Source organism: Crotalus tigris, unplaced genomic scaffold (assembly GCF_016545835.1).
Source record: "Crotalus tigris isolate CLP2741 ecotype Arizona unplaced genomic scaffold, ASM1654583v1 scf7180000019161.1078591, whole genome shotgun sequence".
NCBI classification, from domain to species: domain Eukaryota; kingdom Metazoa; phylum Chordata; class Lepidosauria; order Squamata; family Viperidae; genus Crotalus; species Crotalus tigris.
In genome coordinates, this window is record NW_024097408.1 from 217,085 (window position 1) to 239,951 (window position 22,867).

General features: G+C 39.3%; 1 protein-coding gene across 11 annotated transcripts in view; it reads left to right on the forward strand.

Moving 5' to 3' along the window:
- The first annotated feature begins 817 nt into the window (after nt 1-817).
- PPFIA3 (PTPRF interacting protein alpha 3) overlaps nt 818-22,867 on the forward strand; it is a 65,222-nt gene continuing 43,172 nt past the window's right edge. For 7 of the 11 annotated variants that reach the window (XM_039360153.1, XM_039360155.1, XM_039360157.1 and 4 more), the window contains exon 1: nt 12,986-13,222. In XM_039360153.1, coding sequence (XP_039216087.1) covers nt 12,986-13,222 — 237 coding nt within the window. Of the gene's footprint in view, nt 991-6,334; nt 6,425-12,920; nt 13,223-22,867 lie in introns of those variants that run through there. The other 4 variants (XM_039360151.1, XM_039360159.1, XM_039360160.1 and 1 more) reach the window with 2 other exon arrangements.

Here is a 22,867-nt window from a genome sequence, read left to right on the forward strand (position 1 = left end):
CTTTCATAGAGGGCGGCTTGATTAATTTCTTCTGATGTCGCATGGACTGGTGCATTTCCTCAATTGCTGCTTCCCTTTTCATAATACATGCATGAAACGATCCTTTTTAGGGTGGAGTTGTGCATCTTCAGGATAAAGTAATGTGCTTGATGCTTTGTCCAGGCTGCTGCATCTTCCGCAGGTTCAGGTGTTCTTCTAGGTAATACAAGTAGCTAGACCTTTTTGAATTATATTTTTAATGCCAGTGGGAATATTTGGTGCATTTTGTACAATTGTCGACGTCTCTTTCTTTTTATCTGACGGCCGGGTTTCCTTCAATTAGTTAACAAACGCTGGGACGTTTGTTTGGGCCACGACCCAAAGATTGCTTTTTTTGTTTGTTTGTTACTTCCCTCACCGGTTTTACCTGCGATGCATCTGATTTTTTTCCTCCTCCTCTTCCTCCCCCCACCCTCTTTTTTCCTGAAAAACCACTGAATGACATCATCCTAAAAATCAGCCCCGCCCTCAGGCTTCCCCAATTGGTTTCTCGTGTTCCCCTCCCGCCCACCAGTTCCTCCATCCATTGGTTTGGCCTCCTTGCCACTCGGAGTATGGCTTCCCCTCCCATCTCCACGAGTGGGCCGTAACTCAGGGGCTCCCCCGTAGTATGCGGGTAGCTCGTTGGTCAGAATACACGTCAGTCAGGACTTTCTTAAAGGGGCAGGGGCACCGTAGCTTTGCATTGGGCAAAGGGGCGGGATTGTCTCCTCCTTTGGATCTGCTTGGGCGGGCTAGAGGGGGGCGCCAGGCGGTGGCCGACCGACCGGCCGGCCGGGAGGGAGGGAGGGATGCCGGAGCTGGGGAGTGGATTCTCTCGGGGGGACGGGATCCATCCCTGAAAGCCGGGAGAGGGGGTTAGGCATCAGCCCCCTCCCCGGCTGTTTTCTGCATCCTTCTTGAATCAGCACCAGCAGAAGCAGCGCCGCCTCCCGCGCCTGCTGCAGACAGGTAAGAACCGGGCTCGGGAGCTCCCATCTCTTCCCTGGAAACCTGCTCGGCTTCCGTCCTCTCTGTCCTTTCTTAGTGTGCCTCATCTCCTAGTACCGGCTGTTCCTCGGCTGCCGCTGAAACCTCTGCTCCTTCTCCCTCTCGCAGCAGCGCTGTCCAAAACCGTCCGGCTCCGCATCTCTGCTTCCCTCCCCCTCCCTTAGCTCGTTTGCCTCAATGTCTCACTGGTTTCCGCATCCTCGGCCTCCCGACGGCTTCCATTGCTCTCCACCCGCGCCGTTTCACTCTCACCCGTCTTGCTTTGCACCTAGAGCACCTGCGTCTTTCCCACGCACTCTTCTCTGAGCCTTAGAAAGCCCCCCAATATACAGATGAAATTCCATGAGCCGTAGCATCCATAGTCTGTCTTTTCTCCCTCAGCCACCCGGATTCAACATGCTCTGGGCATCTCCATTTTTCTGTCCAACCAACCACCAAGGCTTCTGAGCCATTCCCATGAGATTGCCTCTTGTTTATTCTATTTTGCTTAACCTGCTCTCCCCAGCCATGTTGTCTGTTACCCCTCCTATCATTTCGTGGGTGCCCCCCCCCAAAACAGCTCCCAACATCTTTCCTCCTGGAACCTTCTAAACCCCTAGCACCGTTTTAACCCAGCCTTGTTTTCCTCTTTACCTCTCTGTCCACCCAGGCCCTCTAGTTCCCAAAACAGTTGCTGGCCAGCTTGGACTCAGGGGCCCAACCCTGGTCAGTTCCACGAGACCCTCTATGGGAGGGGGCTTCTGTTGCTGGCAGCCCTTTGAATCACCATCCCAAGTGCCATACATCCCACCCATTTGCCTCGTGTCATTAGCTCAGCAAAAGTCCTCTGTCTTTCACAGGGCCTCTCACTTTTAACATCTCTTTAGTTCTATCTTTAAGGTAGATTTCCAAAGAAAAGAAGGCTTTCTCAGTAGCTGTTCCCTCTCTTGTCACCAGCCTTGCCTGTGTTCTGCTCAGCTGTCAATCCATAAGCTCTTACCTACCTCCATAGAGAACTTTTGGTTTCTACCTCGCAACTGCATTCCCCAACAACACTCTGCTTTTCTGATGTCATCTTATCTGGGCCTCCAAAGCCTCCCAAACTGAAAGGTATATCTAGGTTCCAGCCTCATACTTATCCACTAATATTTTGTCTCCCAATTTAGCTAAAATCTCCTTATTTTCTTACCTCCTTTTGGCTGCAACAACCACATTTATGCCTAAGCAGTCTCCAAGTCCTTTGCCAAAGGGTCTGCAATATATTTTAGCTTACACTCTCTTAAACATATGTGTCATATAATCTCCAAGTGATATTGCACTCATAACAAATCTTAGGTTTTCATGATGGCCCTATTTCATTATTCCTGTCCATTTTATCAACTTTGTTCCAGTAGTCCACAATTACTAACACTACTGCTATTTGTTCCCCAAGATTACACCCATTCAAGACCTGTACCCCTGGATCCTCCTGCCTTCTACCCCATGGCAGGATATGTACACCACGTTAAGCAATTATGTGATTTGCTTGGTTGGGCTTAGTCTGTTGGAGGAATCCAATCATTGTAGTTTGTAAGCCATGTTTATGGCTTGATGCGTTGCTTGATGTGTATTATATAAGTCAATAGCAATATAATAAACCATGGTTAATTATAGTGTAGTATGATGTGTGAACATAATTCAACTTTTTATTCTACATCCATACTTGCATCTAATTTCTTCTTTAAAAAGCATCTCCTTCCAGCTCAGCATCCCCCCCCCACTAGTTCATTTTTCTCTTCCTCTTTTGGCTCTCCATATGTACTGTATTAGATCAATATTTTGGTCGTTCATTCATTCATTCATTCATTCATTCATCCATTTTGCCTATGCATGTTTTCATCTCTCAAACATCTGCACTGAATTCTCTTCAGATGTAATTCCCACTTCCCAGATGTCTGCCTGGAAAACACTTTGTTGCATCCATAATCCAGACAATGTGTTTGTTGGATCAGGTGCTTCTGCTAAGACTCCCTCTTGCTATATATCAGGCTATTGTACCATAATATATAGAAAAAAAGAATATGTATGATGCTTTGATAGCACAACATATTATGGGGTCTGTATTAAAACTCAAAATATCTTGTACTAGTCAATAGATTACAATCTCTAGTCCAAAGCCTAAACTTCTTTATATGCCCAAGTTAAGAATTGGAGTGTCTCCTCTTGTGGTCTCAGAAAGTTACATTTTCTGTCCTCATTGCATGCCTATTGGAAGAGTTGATTGATTTGCTGTCTGTTTCCTATTTCTGCAGGCAAAGATTTGACAGACTTCCATAGTTATTTTTTGATAAACTCACAAGACTCAAATGAAGATACCGGTGCAGTTTAGACACTGCAAACAGACTCATAAGCATACTTCATGCACCACCTCTTTTCAACAGCTGTGCTCATACAAGTTGTTGATAAGAAACATTTCTAGGGGAGTTTTTCAGCTCTTCCCATACAAATGTTTATGCGGATTATATTTGCAGGGAGGACATTTTTTCAATTTTGTGGACAGAATACACACATACTGACACAGATTCAAACTTACCTGCAACAGTGACCAGTGTTGTATAGGAACACAGTAATATTGCATAAATGTTTGAATGTGCATCTTTGAATAGAAGAATTATTCTTTTACATACTTGCAAACAGTGAAATGTGCATACCTATTTCCAAAATGTTGGAGATAATATGGTAAGGGCAGACCTCTGTTATAACATGTATGAGCTGAGGTATTGGAAAATATTTTAAAAATACAGTATTAGGAGTTCAAAGCTCTTTTTGGTGCATATTTGTTCTGGAATATACATGTTTATTGATGTATGTTCACATTAAGTGGATATGCATCTTATCAATATGTCAAGGTCAGTGATGGGATTCAGCCAGTTTGCACCACTTCAGCAAATAGGTAGCTAATTTTTTGTTGCCCAGGCCCAGAATGGACTTCCGGAAGCGTCATCCACACAGAGAACCAGTTGTTCACATATTTGAATCCTACCACTGGTCAAGGTGAATGTAATTGAATATTTGGTTCTGAACAATTGGTAATGAAATCAAAACACTGTTTCTTGAATTGGTCTAGAATCACAACAATGATAGATTCTCCCATAATAAATATATTATTAACTACATAAAATAGTTTTTATGTCTTACTCTTTACCAAAAGTGTAGTTAAACTATGAAGTTCATTGCCATCATCTATGGTTTTGGCTTTTAAAGAGACTTCACAATTTCATGGAGGAGATTAACACAACTAGTAACCTTCAAGACTGTTATACCACTTCTTAAAGCACAAGAGGCATACCTTTAAGAATAGCTGTTGGAGATCAACCATGGAAGAAGAGTGCTTTGTGATCCTACTTCTGAGCTTCTCCAATACTCTAGCTTGGCCCTTGTGTGGTACAGAATATTGAACTAAAATGTGCTCTTGGCCTGATCCATCTGGATTTTTCTGTTTTGATACCTCTGCAGTGATCCTGACTTCGTTAATATACTTCAAGACACACTTCCTAACACTCACAAATAAACATGAAAATTGTTCCTGGGTTTGAGAGATGCAATCTTTGTTCTGCCATATGGCTGTGAATCCAACCTATACAGTAAGAGCAAAGATGTTCTGGTGAAGGCAAATGGAATTTTGCACTATTGCAAAAGCAAAATTGGAGCACCTCCATTCCTGCCCAATTGTAGCAGTGCCTTTATAGGCTAAGTGAGGCTATGATTAATTGTATATTAAGTTTCAAATATATTGAAATTTTTCATTCATAATAAACTCATGTTATTCTGCTTTTAGATTAGATTATCATGGTTTGGGCTGATTTTGCCTCTTTTCCCCCATATTATTCCATAGGAAAAAGTCTATAGATTTTGCCAGGGTGGGATGACAAATAAGAAGATGCAGTTACTGAGTGAATGAAGGCTGTGTAATAATATTTCTATTAAATAGCTTGTCCTATCTATTTCTTGAATCTTTACTTTCTTAGGTAGTCATGAGGATTAAAAATTTGTTGGTTTTGGAATAAAAAAAAATGAGATTACTTGAATGTCTCCTTTTATATTTCAAGTACAATTCTAGGTTTTTCAATGTATCAACATACTAGTATACAAATATTTAATATTGATCATGATTTTGCTTTCAAGGCTTTTATAATCCTCTTTTGCTTATTCTTGTCTGCAAGTCTAAAGAAGGGAGACTATGTGAATCATCTTGCCAGGTCTTCCCCATTAGTTGCAATTGCCACAGTTTTGTACATACATTCCTGTTGTGGAGTTCTTGGTCCTCTCTGAGCTTGTAAACTGAGCTCAGAGAGCACCAAGAATTCACAGTTCAGCCCTGAGCCACAAATACTCTCTTCTATTGAAAGTTCCTACTTTTAGATTTTTTAAAAAACTCCACCTTTATTATTTTTATAAATAACTCAAAGCAGTGAACATTCCTAATATCTCTTTTCTATTTTCCCCACAACAACCCTCCTGCAAGTTGAGTTGAACTGACTTTCTCGCCTAGTTGGCTTTCATGCGGGACTAGATCTCAGAGTCTCTTGGTTTCTAACCTGGTGCTTTAACCACTAGACCAAGAGTGTCAAACTGCCGGCCCATGGGCCAGATGCGTCATGCCAAAGCCCAGCTCCGGCAAAGGGAAAAAAGTCACGATATGTCGCGACACATCGCACAATGTCGCAAGTTTGACACCTCTGCACTAGACAAAGCTTACTCTCTTATTACTCTATTACACACACACACATATCTATCTTGGTTCTGTGGCCACTATCTATCTATCTATCTATCTATCTATCTATCTATCTATCTATCTATCTACCTACCTACCTACCTACCTACCTATCTACCTATCATTTTCGTTATATGCCAAATAAATGTAGAATATCTCTGTGATGTACACATAACAAAAGTGTCACCATTGACAATGTGGTTTCACTTGCCTGATTGTTTGAAGTAGACAACTCATGTGTCTCACATGTAGATTGCTATAGCTGCTTCATGGATTCTTAATGTTGGAGATGAAGGGGAGCTGTATGCAATGAGCCTTGGTATGCAACAAGATACAATAAAGCTTCAGTATTCCCAGCTTTCATTGGCTTATGGTGAAGGACAGCCATTGAGGCTCACTTTTGATTTGTACTGCTTTCTGCTTCTCTTTTGCTAGGGTTTGTTCTAGGTTTTTTTCTGAGCTCAGTTTCAGTAGTTGTGATTTATAGTAGGGCCTGGCCTTGAATAGCTGAAGTATCCTTTACTAAAAAAATGCATTCCCTTCTCCTGAGTTCTGCCTGTATTTTTTTTTCAGGCAGATCTGGAAGATCATAAAATAGAATCTTGTTATTTCAGGGAAACCAAGTATCTCCAGCTGTTGCAACATGCATCACACCAAAAGAAGGTACTTAGATCGCTAAGTAACAGTGCTAAAATTTGTTTGATTGGCCAGGAATAGTATCAGGAGCTAAATTTTATATTGTAACTCTTTTGGCCAGCTGGAGAAAGATGTGGCTTTGGAGAGGCAGAGCACTTTTTTCTTACCTGAAGTAGATTTCTGAGCAACAGTGATTTATAGAAAGGGTCTTTAGATCAAAGAAGGTTGACCAACCTTGCTTGCAATATATGGTGTATGTGAGTATTAAATTTAACTTATTGTGTGTTGAACAAAGATTTGTTGAAAAGAGGCTGATGGAGAGACAGCAGGGTATGTTCCATACTATTTATTGTATAGCACTATATTATTTTTTAATTTTATATGGAGTTAAACCCTAACACTGGCTTTGCACAATACACTAGTCTAAGCTAACATTGAGTAGCATAGTTTATGATTCAGCATACTGTAGGAACCAGGCCATCCATTCAGCCATAGTATTTGGAGTCTGAAAGCTTATAAAACACCTAACAGTTGTGTTTTGTTAATCTGGTTTTAGTGTGCTGTGTGACCCCATCCATTCCGTGACTGAAGGCGGGAGGAATAAATGAACCTGCTATTCCTCAGAGTCATCCTTCCTCTGTTTATTGCACCATAGTTTATGTCTACAGCTTTGTGTATATAAAGCTTTATATTTACAACTCCGTCCTTCTCTTATTTCCCAGAGCCCCTGTCCCCATTAGCTATCTGACTCCCCATTCTGCTTTATCATGTTCTCCTTACAATGATACGGGTTTAACGTGTTCAGTCAGGATCTACTTTACTTCCTCTGGAAACAGCTGCTTAATATTTTTATCTCCATTACACTAGCAAAATATTCTGCTTGTGGTCAGCATTTATGTGCATATATACTTTCATGCCTTTGCAAAAGAGATCACAAAAATATATCCCGTTATGCAGCGCACTCCTGTCTTTCTACCTAACTAAGGCTGTGGGGCTTGGCCTGAAATTGCCTGGCAGGTCCAGTTGAAATAATATTTGAATCAAAAGCATTTCACGAAAGCAAACAAAAAAGGAAAATATATGAAGATGTAGTTTCTGCATTAGTTACGTTTTGTAGAAGAGACAGGTTTTGAGAAGGGCCTGAATAGGGAGGCTGTTCTAGACCTAGTGCACAGCTTGACAGAAGGTGAAGAAGCAGGAATATTGTCATAATGGTGGTGGAGAAAATGTGTGAACTGACAAAATTGGAGATATTTTAAGACAAAGATTCAATTCAGCATGAACAGAGATAGCTATTTTTTAGAAGAAGTGCCATGTTCACAATTAGGTTCTCTATCCAGAGTGCCAAATGATTACATAAATAAAAAGAAAAGGAGGATACTGCTAACAAGAGGCCATGTCTCATAATTCATAAAATACAGTTGTCTTTTTCAAGGATTGTTGATCCCAACCTGGTTTCACATGGAAAGATTTGTAAGAAAATAAAAGGCTTGAAGCTGCCATTACTAGCACTTGGATAGTCTCCTCAACTGACTTTCTTTTTCCCATTGTGGCAAGATGCCTTGTGTATTTAAATTATACCAATTCTTTTTCGATTGTTCTGTTTCCTTCCTTTCCTTTGGCAGGATATAAGCATCACTCTTCTTGAAGAGAAGGGTGAAGGGCAGGGATAAAGGAATTTATTGTGGGTCAGAGGAAATGATTTAGGAAGATGTGACAGATGAGAGTTAATCCTTTCCTCCCTCCCCTTATCTTGACTGAGTTCACATGTGGTACCAAGCATGTTGTATGAATGCAAGCATCAGGCTTGGAAAACATAGCTATTATCTGAGCCACCCAGTAATTAAAGTTGTTTCATTTATTTGTTATGTGCATGCTGATTCTGACCCCACTTCCTATATTGTAAGAGAATGGGGTAAAGGAAGGTAAGAATATTAAAATGTGTGGTGAATAAGACAATTGCCCTGACACTCTTCCCCAACCTACTTTCTTCCAGAGGAGTTAGGTTTCAATCCCCAAAATGGCCAATCAATTTTTGCAGGGCATTAGGGGTGTGAGTGTGTGTGTGTGTGTGTGTGTGTGTGTGTGTGTGTGTGTGTGAGAGAGAGAGAGAGAGAGAGAGAGAGAGAGAGAGAGAGAGAGAAGAGAATTGTGTTGGATTATTTGTTGGTATAATTAATTATGATCAGAAGTAGACATATTTTATGCTTTAATAACTTCTTTTTGGCTTGTTCATTTTACTATGAAAATCCACTGATCAAAGACTGATTAAAAATTGGACTGCAGGAGGAAAATAGAAGGCATAGTGAGGTTTACAGGTAGTCCTTACTTAACAACTAGTCACATAGGAACAATTCAAAGTTATAATGTGTTCCAAAAAGGTAGTTCTAAAATTCTGATGGTTGTGTACTCCCCCCGCCCCCGCATAGCCACATAATTGTATTTTGACTGGTTGGCAATTGGCTCACATATAGGCCATCATACAATTATGGTTTTTGCTGGCTTGTTTTTTTTTGGGGGGGGGGGGTTCCATTGTTTCCAAATCTATTGGATAAAATAGATTTAACTATTTCAGTGTTTGCTTAATAACCATCACAAAAATGGTTGTTCAAATCAGGCAGAGTCATATGGTGATTGCCACAATTTACGACCATAATTCTATGCTCAATTACAGTTGTAAGTCAAAGACTACTTGTATTCTGTTTTACTACTTTTGTGTGTGAATAGAAACTACATCTAAATTATATAGATCAGGAGATTTGAACATAAGACTTCCCTAATTTTAAGCAGAGTTCCAAACACAACTAAGTAGTACTTTTAGTATTTTTAGTAATACAGGATTAGCATAAAACTACACTTCGCAGATTTTACTGTAATTTAATTTTCCATTTTATTTGCTTATGTTAAACTGCTGCTAAGTCAAAAACTTTGCTGATCTATTGCGTATCATCCAAAGACCTACCAGTAAATCCTGTTCTACCTTCTGTGCATATTTGATCTATGTGCATAGTACTAGCACACAGAACAGGAATGACAGCTCTCTACCCAAATAATTGGCACAGGATTAAGTTGTACAGAAATTTGGATCAACAATATGCTATACTGTTCCTGGCAACTTCCTCATAGGAGTCTAGTCTGTCTATAATGAAAATATTGCAATAGAGACCACATGGAGACCCTTATAATTTTCAGCCATGCCTTTTCCTACAGTTCTTGTCTTTACTATTTACTTATAGGTAAGTTCAGACAATAGGCACTACCCATAATTGTCCATGATTTATCAGATTTTTCAAAGTTTGAATTTACATGGCATATAGAGTCATAAATTAACTAGATGGGTTGAATTTGCTGCACATAGATGATTAAAGTATGATCAGTGAGTTTATGGTTCTGTGAGTTGTATGAACACAGCAATTTATACCTTTACTTTCTACAATAGCTGATACAATTTTACAATTTTATTGTTAGGTTAACATTTTTGTTTATCTTAGCATTTGAGAGCTTACGACAACATAATTTAATTATTTCTGGTTGCTATTCTATTTGTAACATATGTTGTGTCTTAATTTTTTATTTTAAATATACAAAGCCTAGAATAAATATTTAAAAAATAAATAGTAACATGTAAAATGGTAAAAACTCAATAGAAAAAAATGAGATTTAATTATGTAATACATAAATCAGCAAATAATACAATCCTCTTAAAGACCCAGCTGAATTTTATAAAAAAATACATATTTCTGGTTCTTTCCTATTAACTAAAAGGTACCAGTTCTCTTTTAGTATTGTCCATGGGGTTTTCATGGCAAAGATACTGGAGTGGTTTGCCATTTCCTTCTCCAGTGGATCACATTTTGTCAGAACTCTCTGCTATGACCTGTCCGTTTTGGGTGGCCCTGCATGGCATAGCTTATAGCTTCATTGAAAGTTGGACCATAAGAAAGGCTGAGAGCCAAAGAACTGAGGCCTTTGAATTATGGTGCTGGAGAAGACGCCTGCAAGTCCCTTGGACTGCAAGGCATTCAAACCGGTCAGTCCTAGAAGAGATCAACCCCAACTGCTCTTTAGAAGGCCAGATCCTGAAGTTGAAACTCAAATACTTTGGCCACCTAATGAGAAGGAAGGACTCACTGGAGAAGGGCCTAATGCTGGGAAAGATTGAGGGCAATAGAAGAAAGGGACGACAGAGAATGAAATGGCTGGATGGAGTCACTGAAGCAGTAGGTGTGAACTTAAATGGACTCCAGAAGATGGTAGAGGACAGGAAGGGCTGGAGGAATTTTGTCCATTGGGTCGCAATGGGTCGGACACGACTTTGCAATTAACAACAAACCAGTTCTCTAAACCAAATAATGTGGAATGTTTGTTACAATGTTTTGCAGAATCTAGTGTATTAGAATAAATTTAAGACTAAGTACAGAATGAAACCGGTTTGATGGACATCTAGTAAGCATCTTGCACAATTTTCATTACTCAGTACAAAATTTACAACTCTGTAGTATGCTAAACCAAAAGAAAAATCAGTTCTTTGACCATATTATTTGCCTTTCTAAACTGTTATCCTATGGAAAGGCCCAATTATTATTATTATTAAATATACATTATGTTCTGAATATTAAAAAGACCTATATGGATCCTAAGCAATCCACCAGTTTTACTAGACAGGGAAGAAGTGTTTGGTTTGTTGTTTGTTTTAACCTTACTTTGCTTAACTAAGATATGCATTTAGAGATATATGACTATTGGGCTATACTTCTAGACGTGAAGGAGTGGCTATATAACTCCTGGAAATTAGCTAATTTATGGCCCACAGAATTGAGACTGAATTGGGTCCACGACACTTTCCCAATTAATTGCCTTTATCTATTTTAGATTACAAAACCAACCTTTTCCTAGGTACTGTAACCACTAGTTAGTAATGATAGGAGTTGCTGTTCAAAGCATCTGCACAGGATGGAATGATCGATCTAGAGATTGACTTGCCCTGAAATGGGGTTGGAAATCAAGGCTGGGTGAGGCTGGACTGGTTTCTGGCATCTCTAGTTCCTCAACCGGCTGAACTTCATGCCTGCCACATGATTTTGTGTCTTTCTCCATCTGCCCACAAAGTTAATTATTTCAAGCTCTCTTATCCTTTCATTCTTCTTCTCCATTAGCAGCTCAATGTTGAAGAGGAACCGATATTTTCACTTGGGAGATGGTGACAAAAGTGCAACACTGACTGTAGTAACATCCCTGATCCCATTATTCCCATTTGCAATAAATTAGCAGAAATATGTGTGTTGTCTTGTCTGCTGATTCCAGACCCTGTGGCTGTAAGCTTTTCCACCACCAACGAGCTATACTTCTAGACTAGAATTTATAGCTGTCTGAGTTCAATTTATTTTGCCACGTCAAATGTTTGAAACTATGGTGGGGTTTGGCAACAGGCTTCAAGCCTTCCTTTTTAGGATCCATAACCCTTCTTCCTGTTCCCTAAAACAGTGATGGCCAACCTTTTAGAGACCGAGTGCCCAAACTGCAACCCCAAACCCACTTACTTATTGCAAAGTGCCAGGTCTTCATTCGCATTGTGGTGCTCTCGGGGGGGGGGGTGGCCCACTGGGTGGGCATGGCCACTGGGTGGGCATGGCTGCGGTGGTCACAGCTGCGGTGATCACGGCAGACTGGATGGACATGGCCGGGGTGGATGGGCCAGGACCAGGGTGGCAGGGACCAGTCCCTCACCATCTCTGGGGCACCCCTAGGGGGACAACGCCACTTGCTCTCTCACTTCGTACCCCATTGCTTCCAAACGCCACATGCTCGCTACTCTGGTGAACTCTGTGCGTGCCCACAGAGAGGGCTCTGAGTGCCGCCTCTGGTAAACGTGCCATAGCTTTGCCACCACTGCCCTAAAATATTCTCTGAGTGTCTATTTACCACTTTGCCACTCTGCTTCCTGCATCAACTCAGACTATCCTAACACTGCCAGGAAAGTGATCTGAATTTAAGCCATTTCCTCTAAAGGCTCATCTGCCTTTATTATCATATTGTCAGCAAATCCAAGACAATTCTCATATTAACAGTGAATTATTTGGGAAAATCATTGAGTCTTTCATTCAAGAGGCACTGAGAAATTCTTGGTGTAAATCAGGGAGGAAATCATATGACCTGTTTGATTTTTCTTCAGTTTCAACTTCCTCATCAATAGTGAGGAATGCTGGAAATTGTAGCTTACATCATTTGGAGAAGTCCACTTACAGTTTTGATAGCTCAACTTGGTCAATGTAATTGTCCCAAATGGCAGTAATAACCCATTGTCTTAAGGAATGGCTTCTTCCATTAGTTTCTATTCAGTCAATCCTTTTAATCAAATAGCTTGCAGTTAAACTTGGGACTCTCATTGTGCAAAGTAAATGTTCTTTCTTAAACTATTATCCCATCAATGGCTATCTAAAATCAACATTCTGGTTTGATTCTTTTAGTACAGATTCTCATTTTCCCAGGTGATATTTGAAAGTTTTTATTTTCTTTTTTTCAGAATCTAGAGGTACTCTTCTGTTTTTCTAGAGGAGCCTCGGGGCATCCCTCCCCACTTTACTTGGCATGATGATGTGCGAAGTGATGCCAACCATTAATGAGGACAACCGCCGTGGTTCGGCTTATGGGGCCGATGATGCCAATTTCGAGCAACTCATGGTCAACATGTTGAATGAACGAGAACGGCTACTGGAGACTTTGCGTGACACCCAGGAAAGTTTGGCTACCTCCCAACTCCGCCTGCGTGAATTGGGTCATGAGAAGGAGTCACTTCAGCGTCAACTCAACATTGCCCTCCCACAGGTGAGGAATGGGGGATATGAGAAAAAAAGCTGGATGGCTCAATTCTTGGGAGAATTGAGTGGGTCTCAAAATCTTTGCTGGCTGGAAAAACTGGTATCCAGTGAGTGGGCTAAATATACAGGTTTCTGAGGTTTTTTTTATAACTTTGGCAAAGTATGATTTGGTGCTTGCATTAAGTAATTCATTCAATTATTAAATTGAAATATTTTATTCTGCTTTTTACTGGATAAGACTCCTAAAATGATCAATAGAAAATTTTGTATAATAATAATGTGCCATTAGTATAGATATAAAAATAATGACAATTATGTTTGCCTGTCCTTCCTGTCTTTCTCATTGGATAGTTGGTCATAATGGCTTTCCAGAGGGGAAACAAGATTGTTTGATGGTAGAGAGGAGAAATAGAACATTGGGGAATATTCTGGAACATTTCTTTCCTAGATCTCTGTATTTTTCCCATTCCTAGGAGAAAGCAATGATGGTAGTTTACTACATTGGCTCAGAAGTCTTTGGAAAAAGATAGAATTCCCCTAGACCACATACTCAGAAGCAACTCCATCCAATATATGGTTCAATATTTGGAAAAATCAGACTGATCAGAGGTGAAATTAGAGGCCAGAACTTTTCATTTGAGGCAGAAAAACAAATCAGTTGAAATGTAAATTTCAAGAATTATTTCTGACATTGGAATTCCCCGCACTTACAGCTTATTTTGTCATTGATATCAGTGCAGAAAAACAATGAAGAAAAACTATTTCTTGGATGTAAGATATGGTTAGATGAAGTGGAGCAATGTTCTATGCACATTCTCTCTCCACTACCTTGTAAAGATTTTGTGCTGGCTTTTTTCTCCAGTGGCTCTACTGATTTCTGTGAAGGGCAGAGAATGGTCTTGTTGAATAGCAAAAGAGGAAAGCAGTTGTGAGTATTCTTCTTCCTGACACATGAGGATCTGATCTGAGACATTTGTGTGATTTAGATTTGGAAAGCCACTATAAGGATTCCCCCCCCCCCCCTTTGTTAAGTTGTGTCCTATTCTCAGAAACTGACTGAACAAGTTCCTGTAGTTTTCTTGGCAAGGTTTTTCAGAACTGTTTTTCATTGCTTCCTTCCTAGGCTGAGAGTGAGTGACTGGCCCAGGGTCTTCTAGCGGATTTTGTGCCCAAGACAGGAGTCAAACTCATAGTCTCCCAGTTTCTAGCCTGATGCCTTAACCACTATACCAAACTGAGTAACTAATAGCAATTTCCTGAGGAAAACAGATTGAAAAGAATACTGTAAGGGAAAAGTGCATTTTTGTTTATTTGGGGGCTCCAATTATAAGTGGTAAGAAAGATAAAAATCAGTGCTTGGATTACAATGATTTTCTTGCTTCTACCAGATAATATATTTCAAAACTACAAAAGTGCAAATCTGTTCTTCTTAGGTTCAATGTACTCTATATTCATATTGTACTTCTGTTTAGAGTAAATTTAAGAATATTCAATTTTTGAAACCATCCCTTTGAGTATCCTGTCTGATGCCACATATGGGCACATATTGGATTGTGCCAACAACTATGTAACAGGATTTTTCTTTTACAAGAATGTATGTATTGATACCTTCTTTTTCATGTCTTCTTTTCCTGTTAAGGACCTGCAATTCAATTCCAAGCAACTAGACAGAACTCCAATATATAAAACGATTTTAGAAGGAAACAAAGGAAATGTAGCAGCCAGCAGTTTCAAAGCAGTAAAATTCAGAAAATGCTTCACAAAATAAGAATACTGTGATGTTATTCTTTGAAATTAGGATGTCACATACCTGAACATTGAAAGGAAAAGCCAGATAATTGGACATGAGGTTAAGGGTGAGGGTCCATGTGGGGGTAGGAGGAGGAGACACTAACTGTTTTTCTTTAGAAACAAAAATTACTGTGAAACACTCCAAAAAAGTGTACTTACAGTACAGATGTACATGTATAGGATATTACTTTTTCAAGCATCAAAAAGATTAGTTTTCCAGTCACAATTTTCCAACAAATCTTTATTTTCAAGATCACTCTATATTACCGACTCTATATTAATATAGAATCAACAATGATGCACTTTTCAAAGTTCACCACAGAAATGTATAACAAGTCATGTGATCTACAGATTATAGTGATCATAGATTTGAAAGGACTGGATTGAAGCCAATTGTTGGAATCAGGAAATAATGTAAATCTAGGCTGTGAAGTCTATCAATGTATGATGGAAACAGACAATTTAGAGAGTCATAGTACAAAAAATTTGAATGACTGCTATGGAAATAGCATCCCTTTCAGAAAAAAACTACCCACAAAGAAACTCAGAAAGCTGGACAATTGATTTTAAAGCTGTGGCATTGGGACGAAGGACCTAAGGACAAAAAGTAGGATATGTCCTCCTTTTGCTGAATGTCTGTTTAGCTATTAAAAAGAGAATAGAAACACAAGTTAAGATAGGCAAGAAAGTGGTAAGTGAGCACCTGTGCAGCCTAGATGAGTTCAAATCACCAGGACCAGATGGGTTACACCCCAAGGTTCTCCAGGAACTGGCAGATGTGATCTCAGAACCATTGAACTATATTTTTCAAAGATCCTGGAGCACTGGGGAACTACCGGAGGACTGGAAAAGAGCTGATGTAGTTCCCATCTCCAAAAAAAGGGGGGAAAATGGACCCAGGAAATTACAGACCTATCAATACCTGACCTCAATACCTGAGAAGATTCTGGAAAAGATAATCAAACAACGAATCAGCAAACACTAGAGGCAAACAAAGTCATTACTAAAAGCCAATATGGGTTTGTCAAAAACAGATCATCCAGACAAAACTTATTGCATTCTTTGACCAAGTGACAAAATTAGTGGATCAGAGGAATGCTGTGGATATAATTTACTTGGACTTCAGTAAGGCATTTGATAAAGTAGATCACAACCTACTACTTGATAAGATAGAACAATGTGGGTTAGACAGCATCACCACCAGATGGATCCGTAGCTGGCTTACCGGACATACTCAGCATGTGGTCCTCAATGGAACCACATCTACATGGAGGGAAGTGTGTAGTGGGATGCCCCAGGGCTCTGTTCTGGGCCCAGTGCTCTTCAACATCTTCATCAACGATTTGGACGAGGGGATAGATGGGGAACTCATCAAATTTGCAGACCAAGCTAGCAGGAATAGCCAACACTCCAGAAGACAGGCTCAAGATACAGGAGGATGTGGACAGACTTGAACACTGGGCACTATCTAACAAAATGAAATTCAATGGTGAAAAAAGTAAGGTTCTACATTTAGGCAAGAAAAAACAAATGTACAGGTATAGTATAGGGGGTACCTGGCTCAATAGTAGTAACTGTGAGAGGGACCTCGGAGTCCTAGTGGAGAATTACTTAAATATGAGCCAGCAGTGTGCTGCAGCTGCCAAAAAGGCCAACACAATGCTAAGCTATATTAACAGAGGGATAGAATCAAGATCACGTGAAGTATTAATACCACTTTACGATGCCTTGGTAAGGCCACACTTGGAATACTGCATCCAGTTTTAGTCACCATGATGTAAAAAAGATGTTGAGACTCTAGAAAGAGTACAGAGAAGAGCAACAAAGATGATTAGGGGACTGGAAGCTAAATCATATAGGGAACAGCTGCTGGAATTGGGTACGTCTAGTTTAACGAAGAGAAGGATGATGGGGGACATGATAGCAGTGTTCCAATATCTCAGAGGCTGCCACAAAGAAGAGGAAGTCAAGCTGTTCTCCAAAGCACCTGAAGGCAGGACAAGAAGCAATGGATGAAAACTAATCAAAGAGCAAAGCAACCTAGAACTAAGGAGAAACTTCCTGACAGTTAGAACAATTAACCAGTGGAACAACCTGCCTCCAGAAGCAGTGAATGCTCTAACAATGGAAGTTTTTCAGAAGAGACTGGACAGCCATTTGTCCGAAATGATATAGGGTTTCCTGCCTGAGCAGGGGGTTGGACTAGATAACCTCCAAGATCCTTTCCAACTTTATTATTATTATTATTATTATTATTATTATTATTATTATTATTATTATTATTATTATTATTACTACTACTACTACTACTACTACTACTACTACTACTACTACTACTACTACTTGAAACCAACAGCAAAGAAAACCAGCACATTTCTGTCAGGAAGTAGTTCCCCATGTATGGCCCACTGCATTATATAATGGCTAGTTTTAATTAGCTTATAGTGAAATCAGTGTATCTCTGATTACTGTAATTCATGATGGATGAAACTGAGGGCCTCTGAATATAAAGTACCAACATCTTTCCACATACAAATGGAAATGAAGAATGATAGAACTTGAAATTAACAGTTATGGAAATCTGTAGACTTCTCTTGACATACAGGTAATCCTCAACTTAACAACCACTTATTCAGTGACTGAAGTTAAAATGGCATTGAATAAAGGGACTTAGGATCAGTCCCCAAAGTTATGTGATCAAAACTCAGGCGCTTGGCAGAGGTGCTTCAGTTCTCCTCATCTGCTTATGTCTCTCTCCCCACATCTATGTCTCTTGACTTTCAACTTCTTACTTTTGCTGCTGACTAAAGATGCCAGGCCTGCTCCTACATGAGGCAGTTACTGGCCATACAAGCTCTTTTCCCAAGGACACACATGGCAGTTTCCTTGTGAGATCAGGGGAAGATGGCCTCACGTGACAGCCAGTTGCCTCATGAAGGAGTATGACGGGTATGCCTTAGCAGCAGCAGGAGCACAAAAATGATAAAAATTAGCTGGAACAGCAGAGTGTAGGGCAGCAGGGGTCTTAGATTGCATGGAAATAAGCTACTGTGGCTGGGACTAGGCTGGGGCTTCTCAGGGCTCAAGTGATTTTATGTCATATTGCTGGCCCAGGCTGGGACTGGGCTCCATATGGTGCAAAAGGCCTTCCTGGTGTGCTGGAACTCTAGACTTTCCTCATGGTGCAAAGGGGCTTTGTGGTGCACTGTGACTTTGGAGTTGCAAAAAGTTTGTAATCCCAAAGCCACAGTATGCCAATAATCCCCTGAGCCCCAGCATATACTTTCTCCAGCTTTCCTGGGCTTGCACTATACCATGGAACCCACCTCTGTGTCAGCCAGCCCAGACTTCCATCACCTCTCCATGTCCTCCCATTTTCTTTACTTGGGATTCCTGCCTTTTGTTGCTTAATGGCCATAGGTAAGCAATGCTGTCATGTGCCTATGCAGTTTACGACCACATTGTTAGCAATGAAATTCTGGTCCCAATTGCGGTTGTAAGTTGAGCACTATCTGTAAATTTTGATATGTGGGATACTAGATCAAGAAAGACTTGAAAAGAAAAAGGTCAGGTAAGAGACTGCACAGCCTGCAACTGAATAGTGATGGGACAAGAGACTCAGAAAAGTTTCTGGGGCTGTAAAAGATTTAGTAATTGTCCAGTAATTGATCCCTGCTGTAGGACTGCTGCCATGTTCCTTTTTTGTTTTGTATGCAATTGAGAAAAAAAAGGTGATATGGGAAGTTATGAAATCATTATTAGTTTAGAATATGTATACATTTTTTTGCTGGAGCATAAAAATAGGCTGTCTAGTATGGTACTTTAGTGAAAGGAATTGTGAGAATTAGCATCTAAAACATTTGGATAACATCTGACTGCCTACTGTTATCACATACATTAAATAACATAGCTATATAACATAGCCATAAGGGTCCTGAAAATCTACAACGCTGCCATTTTGTCATGTGGTCCCCAACATCCAAGATGGAAACCAGGGCTTGACTGGAATTTTGAGAATGTCAGACTGTGCCCTCCCTCAATTTCTCCTCATCACCACACGCCTTGCTCTAAATTAAATCCAAACATTCCGGATATAGAAGAGACTTTGGAAGGTTTTGCTAAAAAAAATAATAATGTAAAGAAGAAAATCTGGCTGTAGGATTTAAAATTCCCATTTCTGAGCTTTTAAAACATTGGAATAATTATCAAGAGCGTAATTTAAAGCACAGTATACTATGCTTCTCACATTTGCTGGATTTGACTTGTTTGGATAGCAGTTTTTTTACACATAAAATAAAGCAGAGCATTTTGTTATAACTGTCTTTGGCTGTTGCCTTCAGTACAAATGCAGAGTTTCATTTTTTTATGTAGTAAAAATAAAATAGTTTTAATATTTTAATCAGCTTTTGAATCAATATATTTTCAAAAGGTATCAAAATGGTTGAAAGGATTGTCAGATCTGCAATAAGATTATAATAAAAAAACTTGGAGAAAATTTCATGCATTTTATTACTTAAATTTATGTTGTATTGCATTTAAATAATATTAAATTGGCTTAAAGTAATCCTAATATATACAATCCACATACCTCTATATAAAGTAACATAAATATCCCTGTTGACTAAAACAATAAAAACAGTAAACCTGATAATGTCAATCATTTAAACAAAGAAATAATTTAATATTAATAATAACAGGTTAACTGCACTTTGTTTCTTACCACTCTCTTAGCATCCTTCCACATGAAAGGTTCTGTGTGTTGCTAAATCAGTGGTTCTCAACCTGTGGGTCGGGACCCCATTTGGGGTCGAATGACCATTTCATGGGGGTCGCCAAACCATGCTGTCCACCATTTTGTTCCCTTTTCCCTAGCTGTCCTACTCCCTCTTATTGGTGGCCACACCCACTTGGGGGTCACCACAACATGGGGAACTGTATTATGGGGTCACAGCATTAGAAAGGTTGAGAACCACTGTGCTAAATCATGCACGTCAAACTAAATAAGGAAAGAAAATACAAAAATAATGCAAAATAATTCCTTGCAGTGGAGAAATGGATTGGTAGCAACATGAGTGAAGCTCACTATAAAAACATTAAAATGTCACAGACAGTGCAGAATCAATTAACATGTAAGGGGTAAACAAACAAGCCATGATAAGAAGGGATACAAAGCTAGAATTGTTAGATATATGAACTGTATATAAATCAGTATGATACAAATTACAAATCATCTTGTTTGAACTTGCTTGCTTTTATTTCTTCCATAATTTAAAAAATGTTTTTTGAAATGAAGAAAATCAGAATATTTGAAGTGCAGTAACAAATGAATTCTAGTTATCTTCAGATGAAACAGATTAATATAAATTCATAGCTGAACAAAAGAAGGAACAGCCAGTGATTTAGACTCAGTAGGTTTAGCTGGTATAGAGAATCAATGTTGTTGAATTACTTTGTAATATTAACAGCAGTGTATCAAGATGTGACAGTCTAATAGGGGTATCTGCAAGGAAGGATTAAAAAAAAAGTCAAGACAGCAGCTCCATGATCAAAAGAGCAGGGTTTCAAGTCACACAACTGCAGCTGCCATCTTGATTTTTTTGATCAACTCTGAGGAACTTCTTAGTAATACTTTATTTTAAAAAAGACGTTTCTGAAGAACAACACTGCACATTAGTGCAAATATTGAAGCTACTGCTAGAAAATTTACAAACATACATCCAGCGTAGAAAACATAAAGAGAAGCCTTTGATGATTCCTGGGTGGTTAAATGGTATAGGCAGTCTTTATGACCAAAATTGAGACCAGAATTTCTCTTGCTAAGCATGCTAAATTAGTTGTACCTGATTTTATAGACTTCCTTGTCACAGCTTTTAAATAAATCATTGTGGTTGCTAAGTGAATCATGTTGTCATTAACCTAATCCAACTTCCCCCATGACTTTGCTTTTTGGAAGTTGTCAGAGAAAATCCGCAAATGGTGATCACATGGCCCTGGAATGCAACTGTTGTAAATACACGCTGATCACCAAACACCCAAATTTTGATCATGCCTTGATGATTGTAAGTGTGAGTAAGTCACTTTTTTTCAAAGTAGCTGTAACTTTGAATGGTTACTTAAATGAATGATTTAAGTATTAGCGCCAGGCAGGCAGGCAGGCAGGCGGGAAAGAAAGAAAGAAAGAAAGAAAGAAAGAAAGAAAGAAAGAAAGAAAGAAAGAAAGAAAGAAAGAAAGAAAGAAAGAAAGAGGGAGGGAGGGAGGAAGAAAGAAAAGAAAAGAAAAGAAAGAAAGAAAGAAAGAAAGAAAGAAAGAAAGAAAGAAAGAAAGAAAGAAAGAAAAGAAAGAAAGAAAAAGAAAACCTCAGCTCAATAGTAAGGTAGTAACTGTGAGAGGGATTTTGGAGTCCTAGTGGACAATCATTTAAATATGAGTGTGCTGCAGCTGCCAAAACAAAAAGAGAGAAATGTTTGGAGAAACATCATCTTTATATTTTTATCAGAAATCTGTTTAATTTGACATAGATAATTTGCAACCTAGTATGCTACAGTGGTTCTCAACCTTTTTAATGCCGTGACCCCCCAACCTGTCATAAGTCGAGGACTACTCAACTGGTCGTAAGTCGAGGACTACTCAACTGGTGCAGCACCATTTGCAGAATGGGACTTTTGGCGGGCTCAGCAGGGCAGAGACAGCCTGGACAATTCCTATTGGCTTTTGAAAGCCAATAGAATTAGACTCTATTCAAGAGAGTCTATTCTATTGGCTTTCAAAAGCCAATAGAATAAAAGGGAGTAGCACAGCTAAGGAAAAGGGGAAAAAAATGGTGGACTGTTGTTTGGCGACCCCCGTGAAATGGTCGTTCGACCCCAAATGGGGTCCCGACCCACAGGTTGAGAACCACTGCTACAGAGCTTCCTCATCCAGACACTTTTTTATTTTTAAAGTTGATGAGCAAAGTAAATGAAATAATAATAGTGGGGCCCCAAAATAAACAAATGAAGATACTAAAGTGCTCTAGGACTGTAAAATTCAAGCAAATAACTATTTGCCACACAACATCCCAGACTTAACAATTGTTGATAAGAAAGACAATGTCTGGTGGACGTGGCAGTACCTGGAGACAGTAAAATAGAAGAGAAAGAGCTGGAGAAGATAACAAAATACAAAGACTTGCAAATAGAAATAGAACAACTATACAACAGAAAGCAAAGGTAACGCCAATTGTAATAGGAATCTTGAATGCAGTCCCCAAATTGGAGCACCTTTTCTTTCATCATTGCTTTCTTGAATCTGTCCTTTCAGAACTAAACATTACTTACATTTTGATTTTACTTGGAAAAATAGGTATAATACAGGTATCAGTCGCTATGCTGTGAGCATAGTAGCTTTACTTTATATGAAAGCAAAGAAGGAAAAAAATTGGTTTGTTATAATGATACTTGATGAAAAAATATACATGCCAATATTCTAATCTGACTTTTCTCTCATTTTTTCCCCCTGGATTGCTTTAATAGATGGATTTTAGAATATTGTCCATCTCACTTTTTTATGTACTTTACTAGACCGGGGTGGATCTTTAAAAGATGAAGACCCCTCTGTTTTACAAGAAATAAACTACCTTCTCTAATCAAAGCACGAACCTTTTCATAAATTAGCAAACTTGGTCCATATGCCTGTCTGTTTCCATCTAGTGACTGAAGAAAGTACTGACCCAAATGAAAATTCAGTTAGAAAACCCACTGTTGGTATGCTGGATATTATTAAACATACTTTGTACTTCCTATCCCTGTTATTATAGAGCCCAGGATTTCAAAACAAAACAAATACCTTTGTTCATTCTTTTCAAGCATCTAATGTTAGATG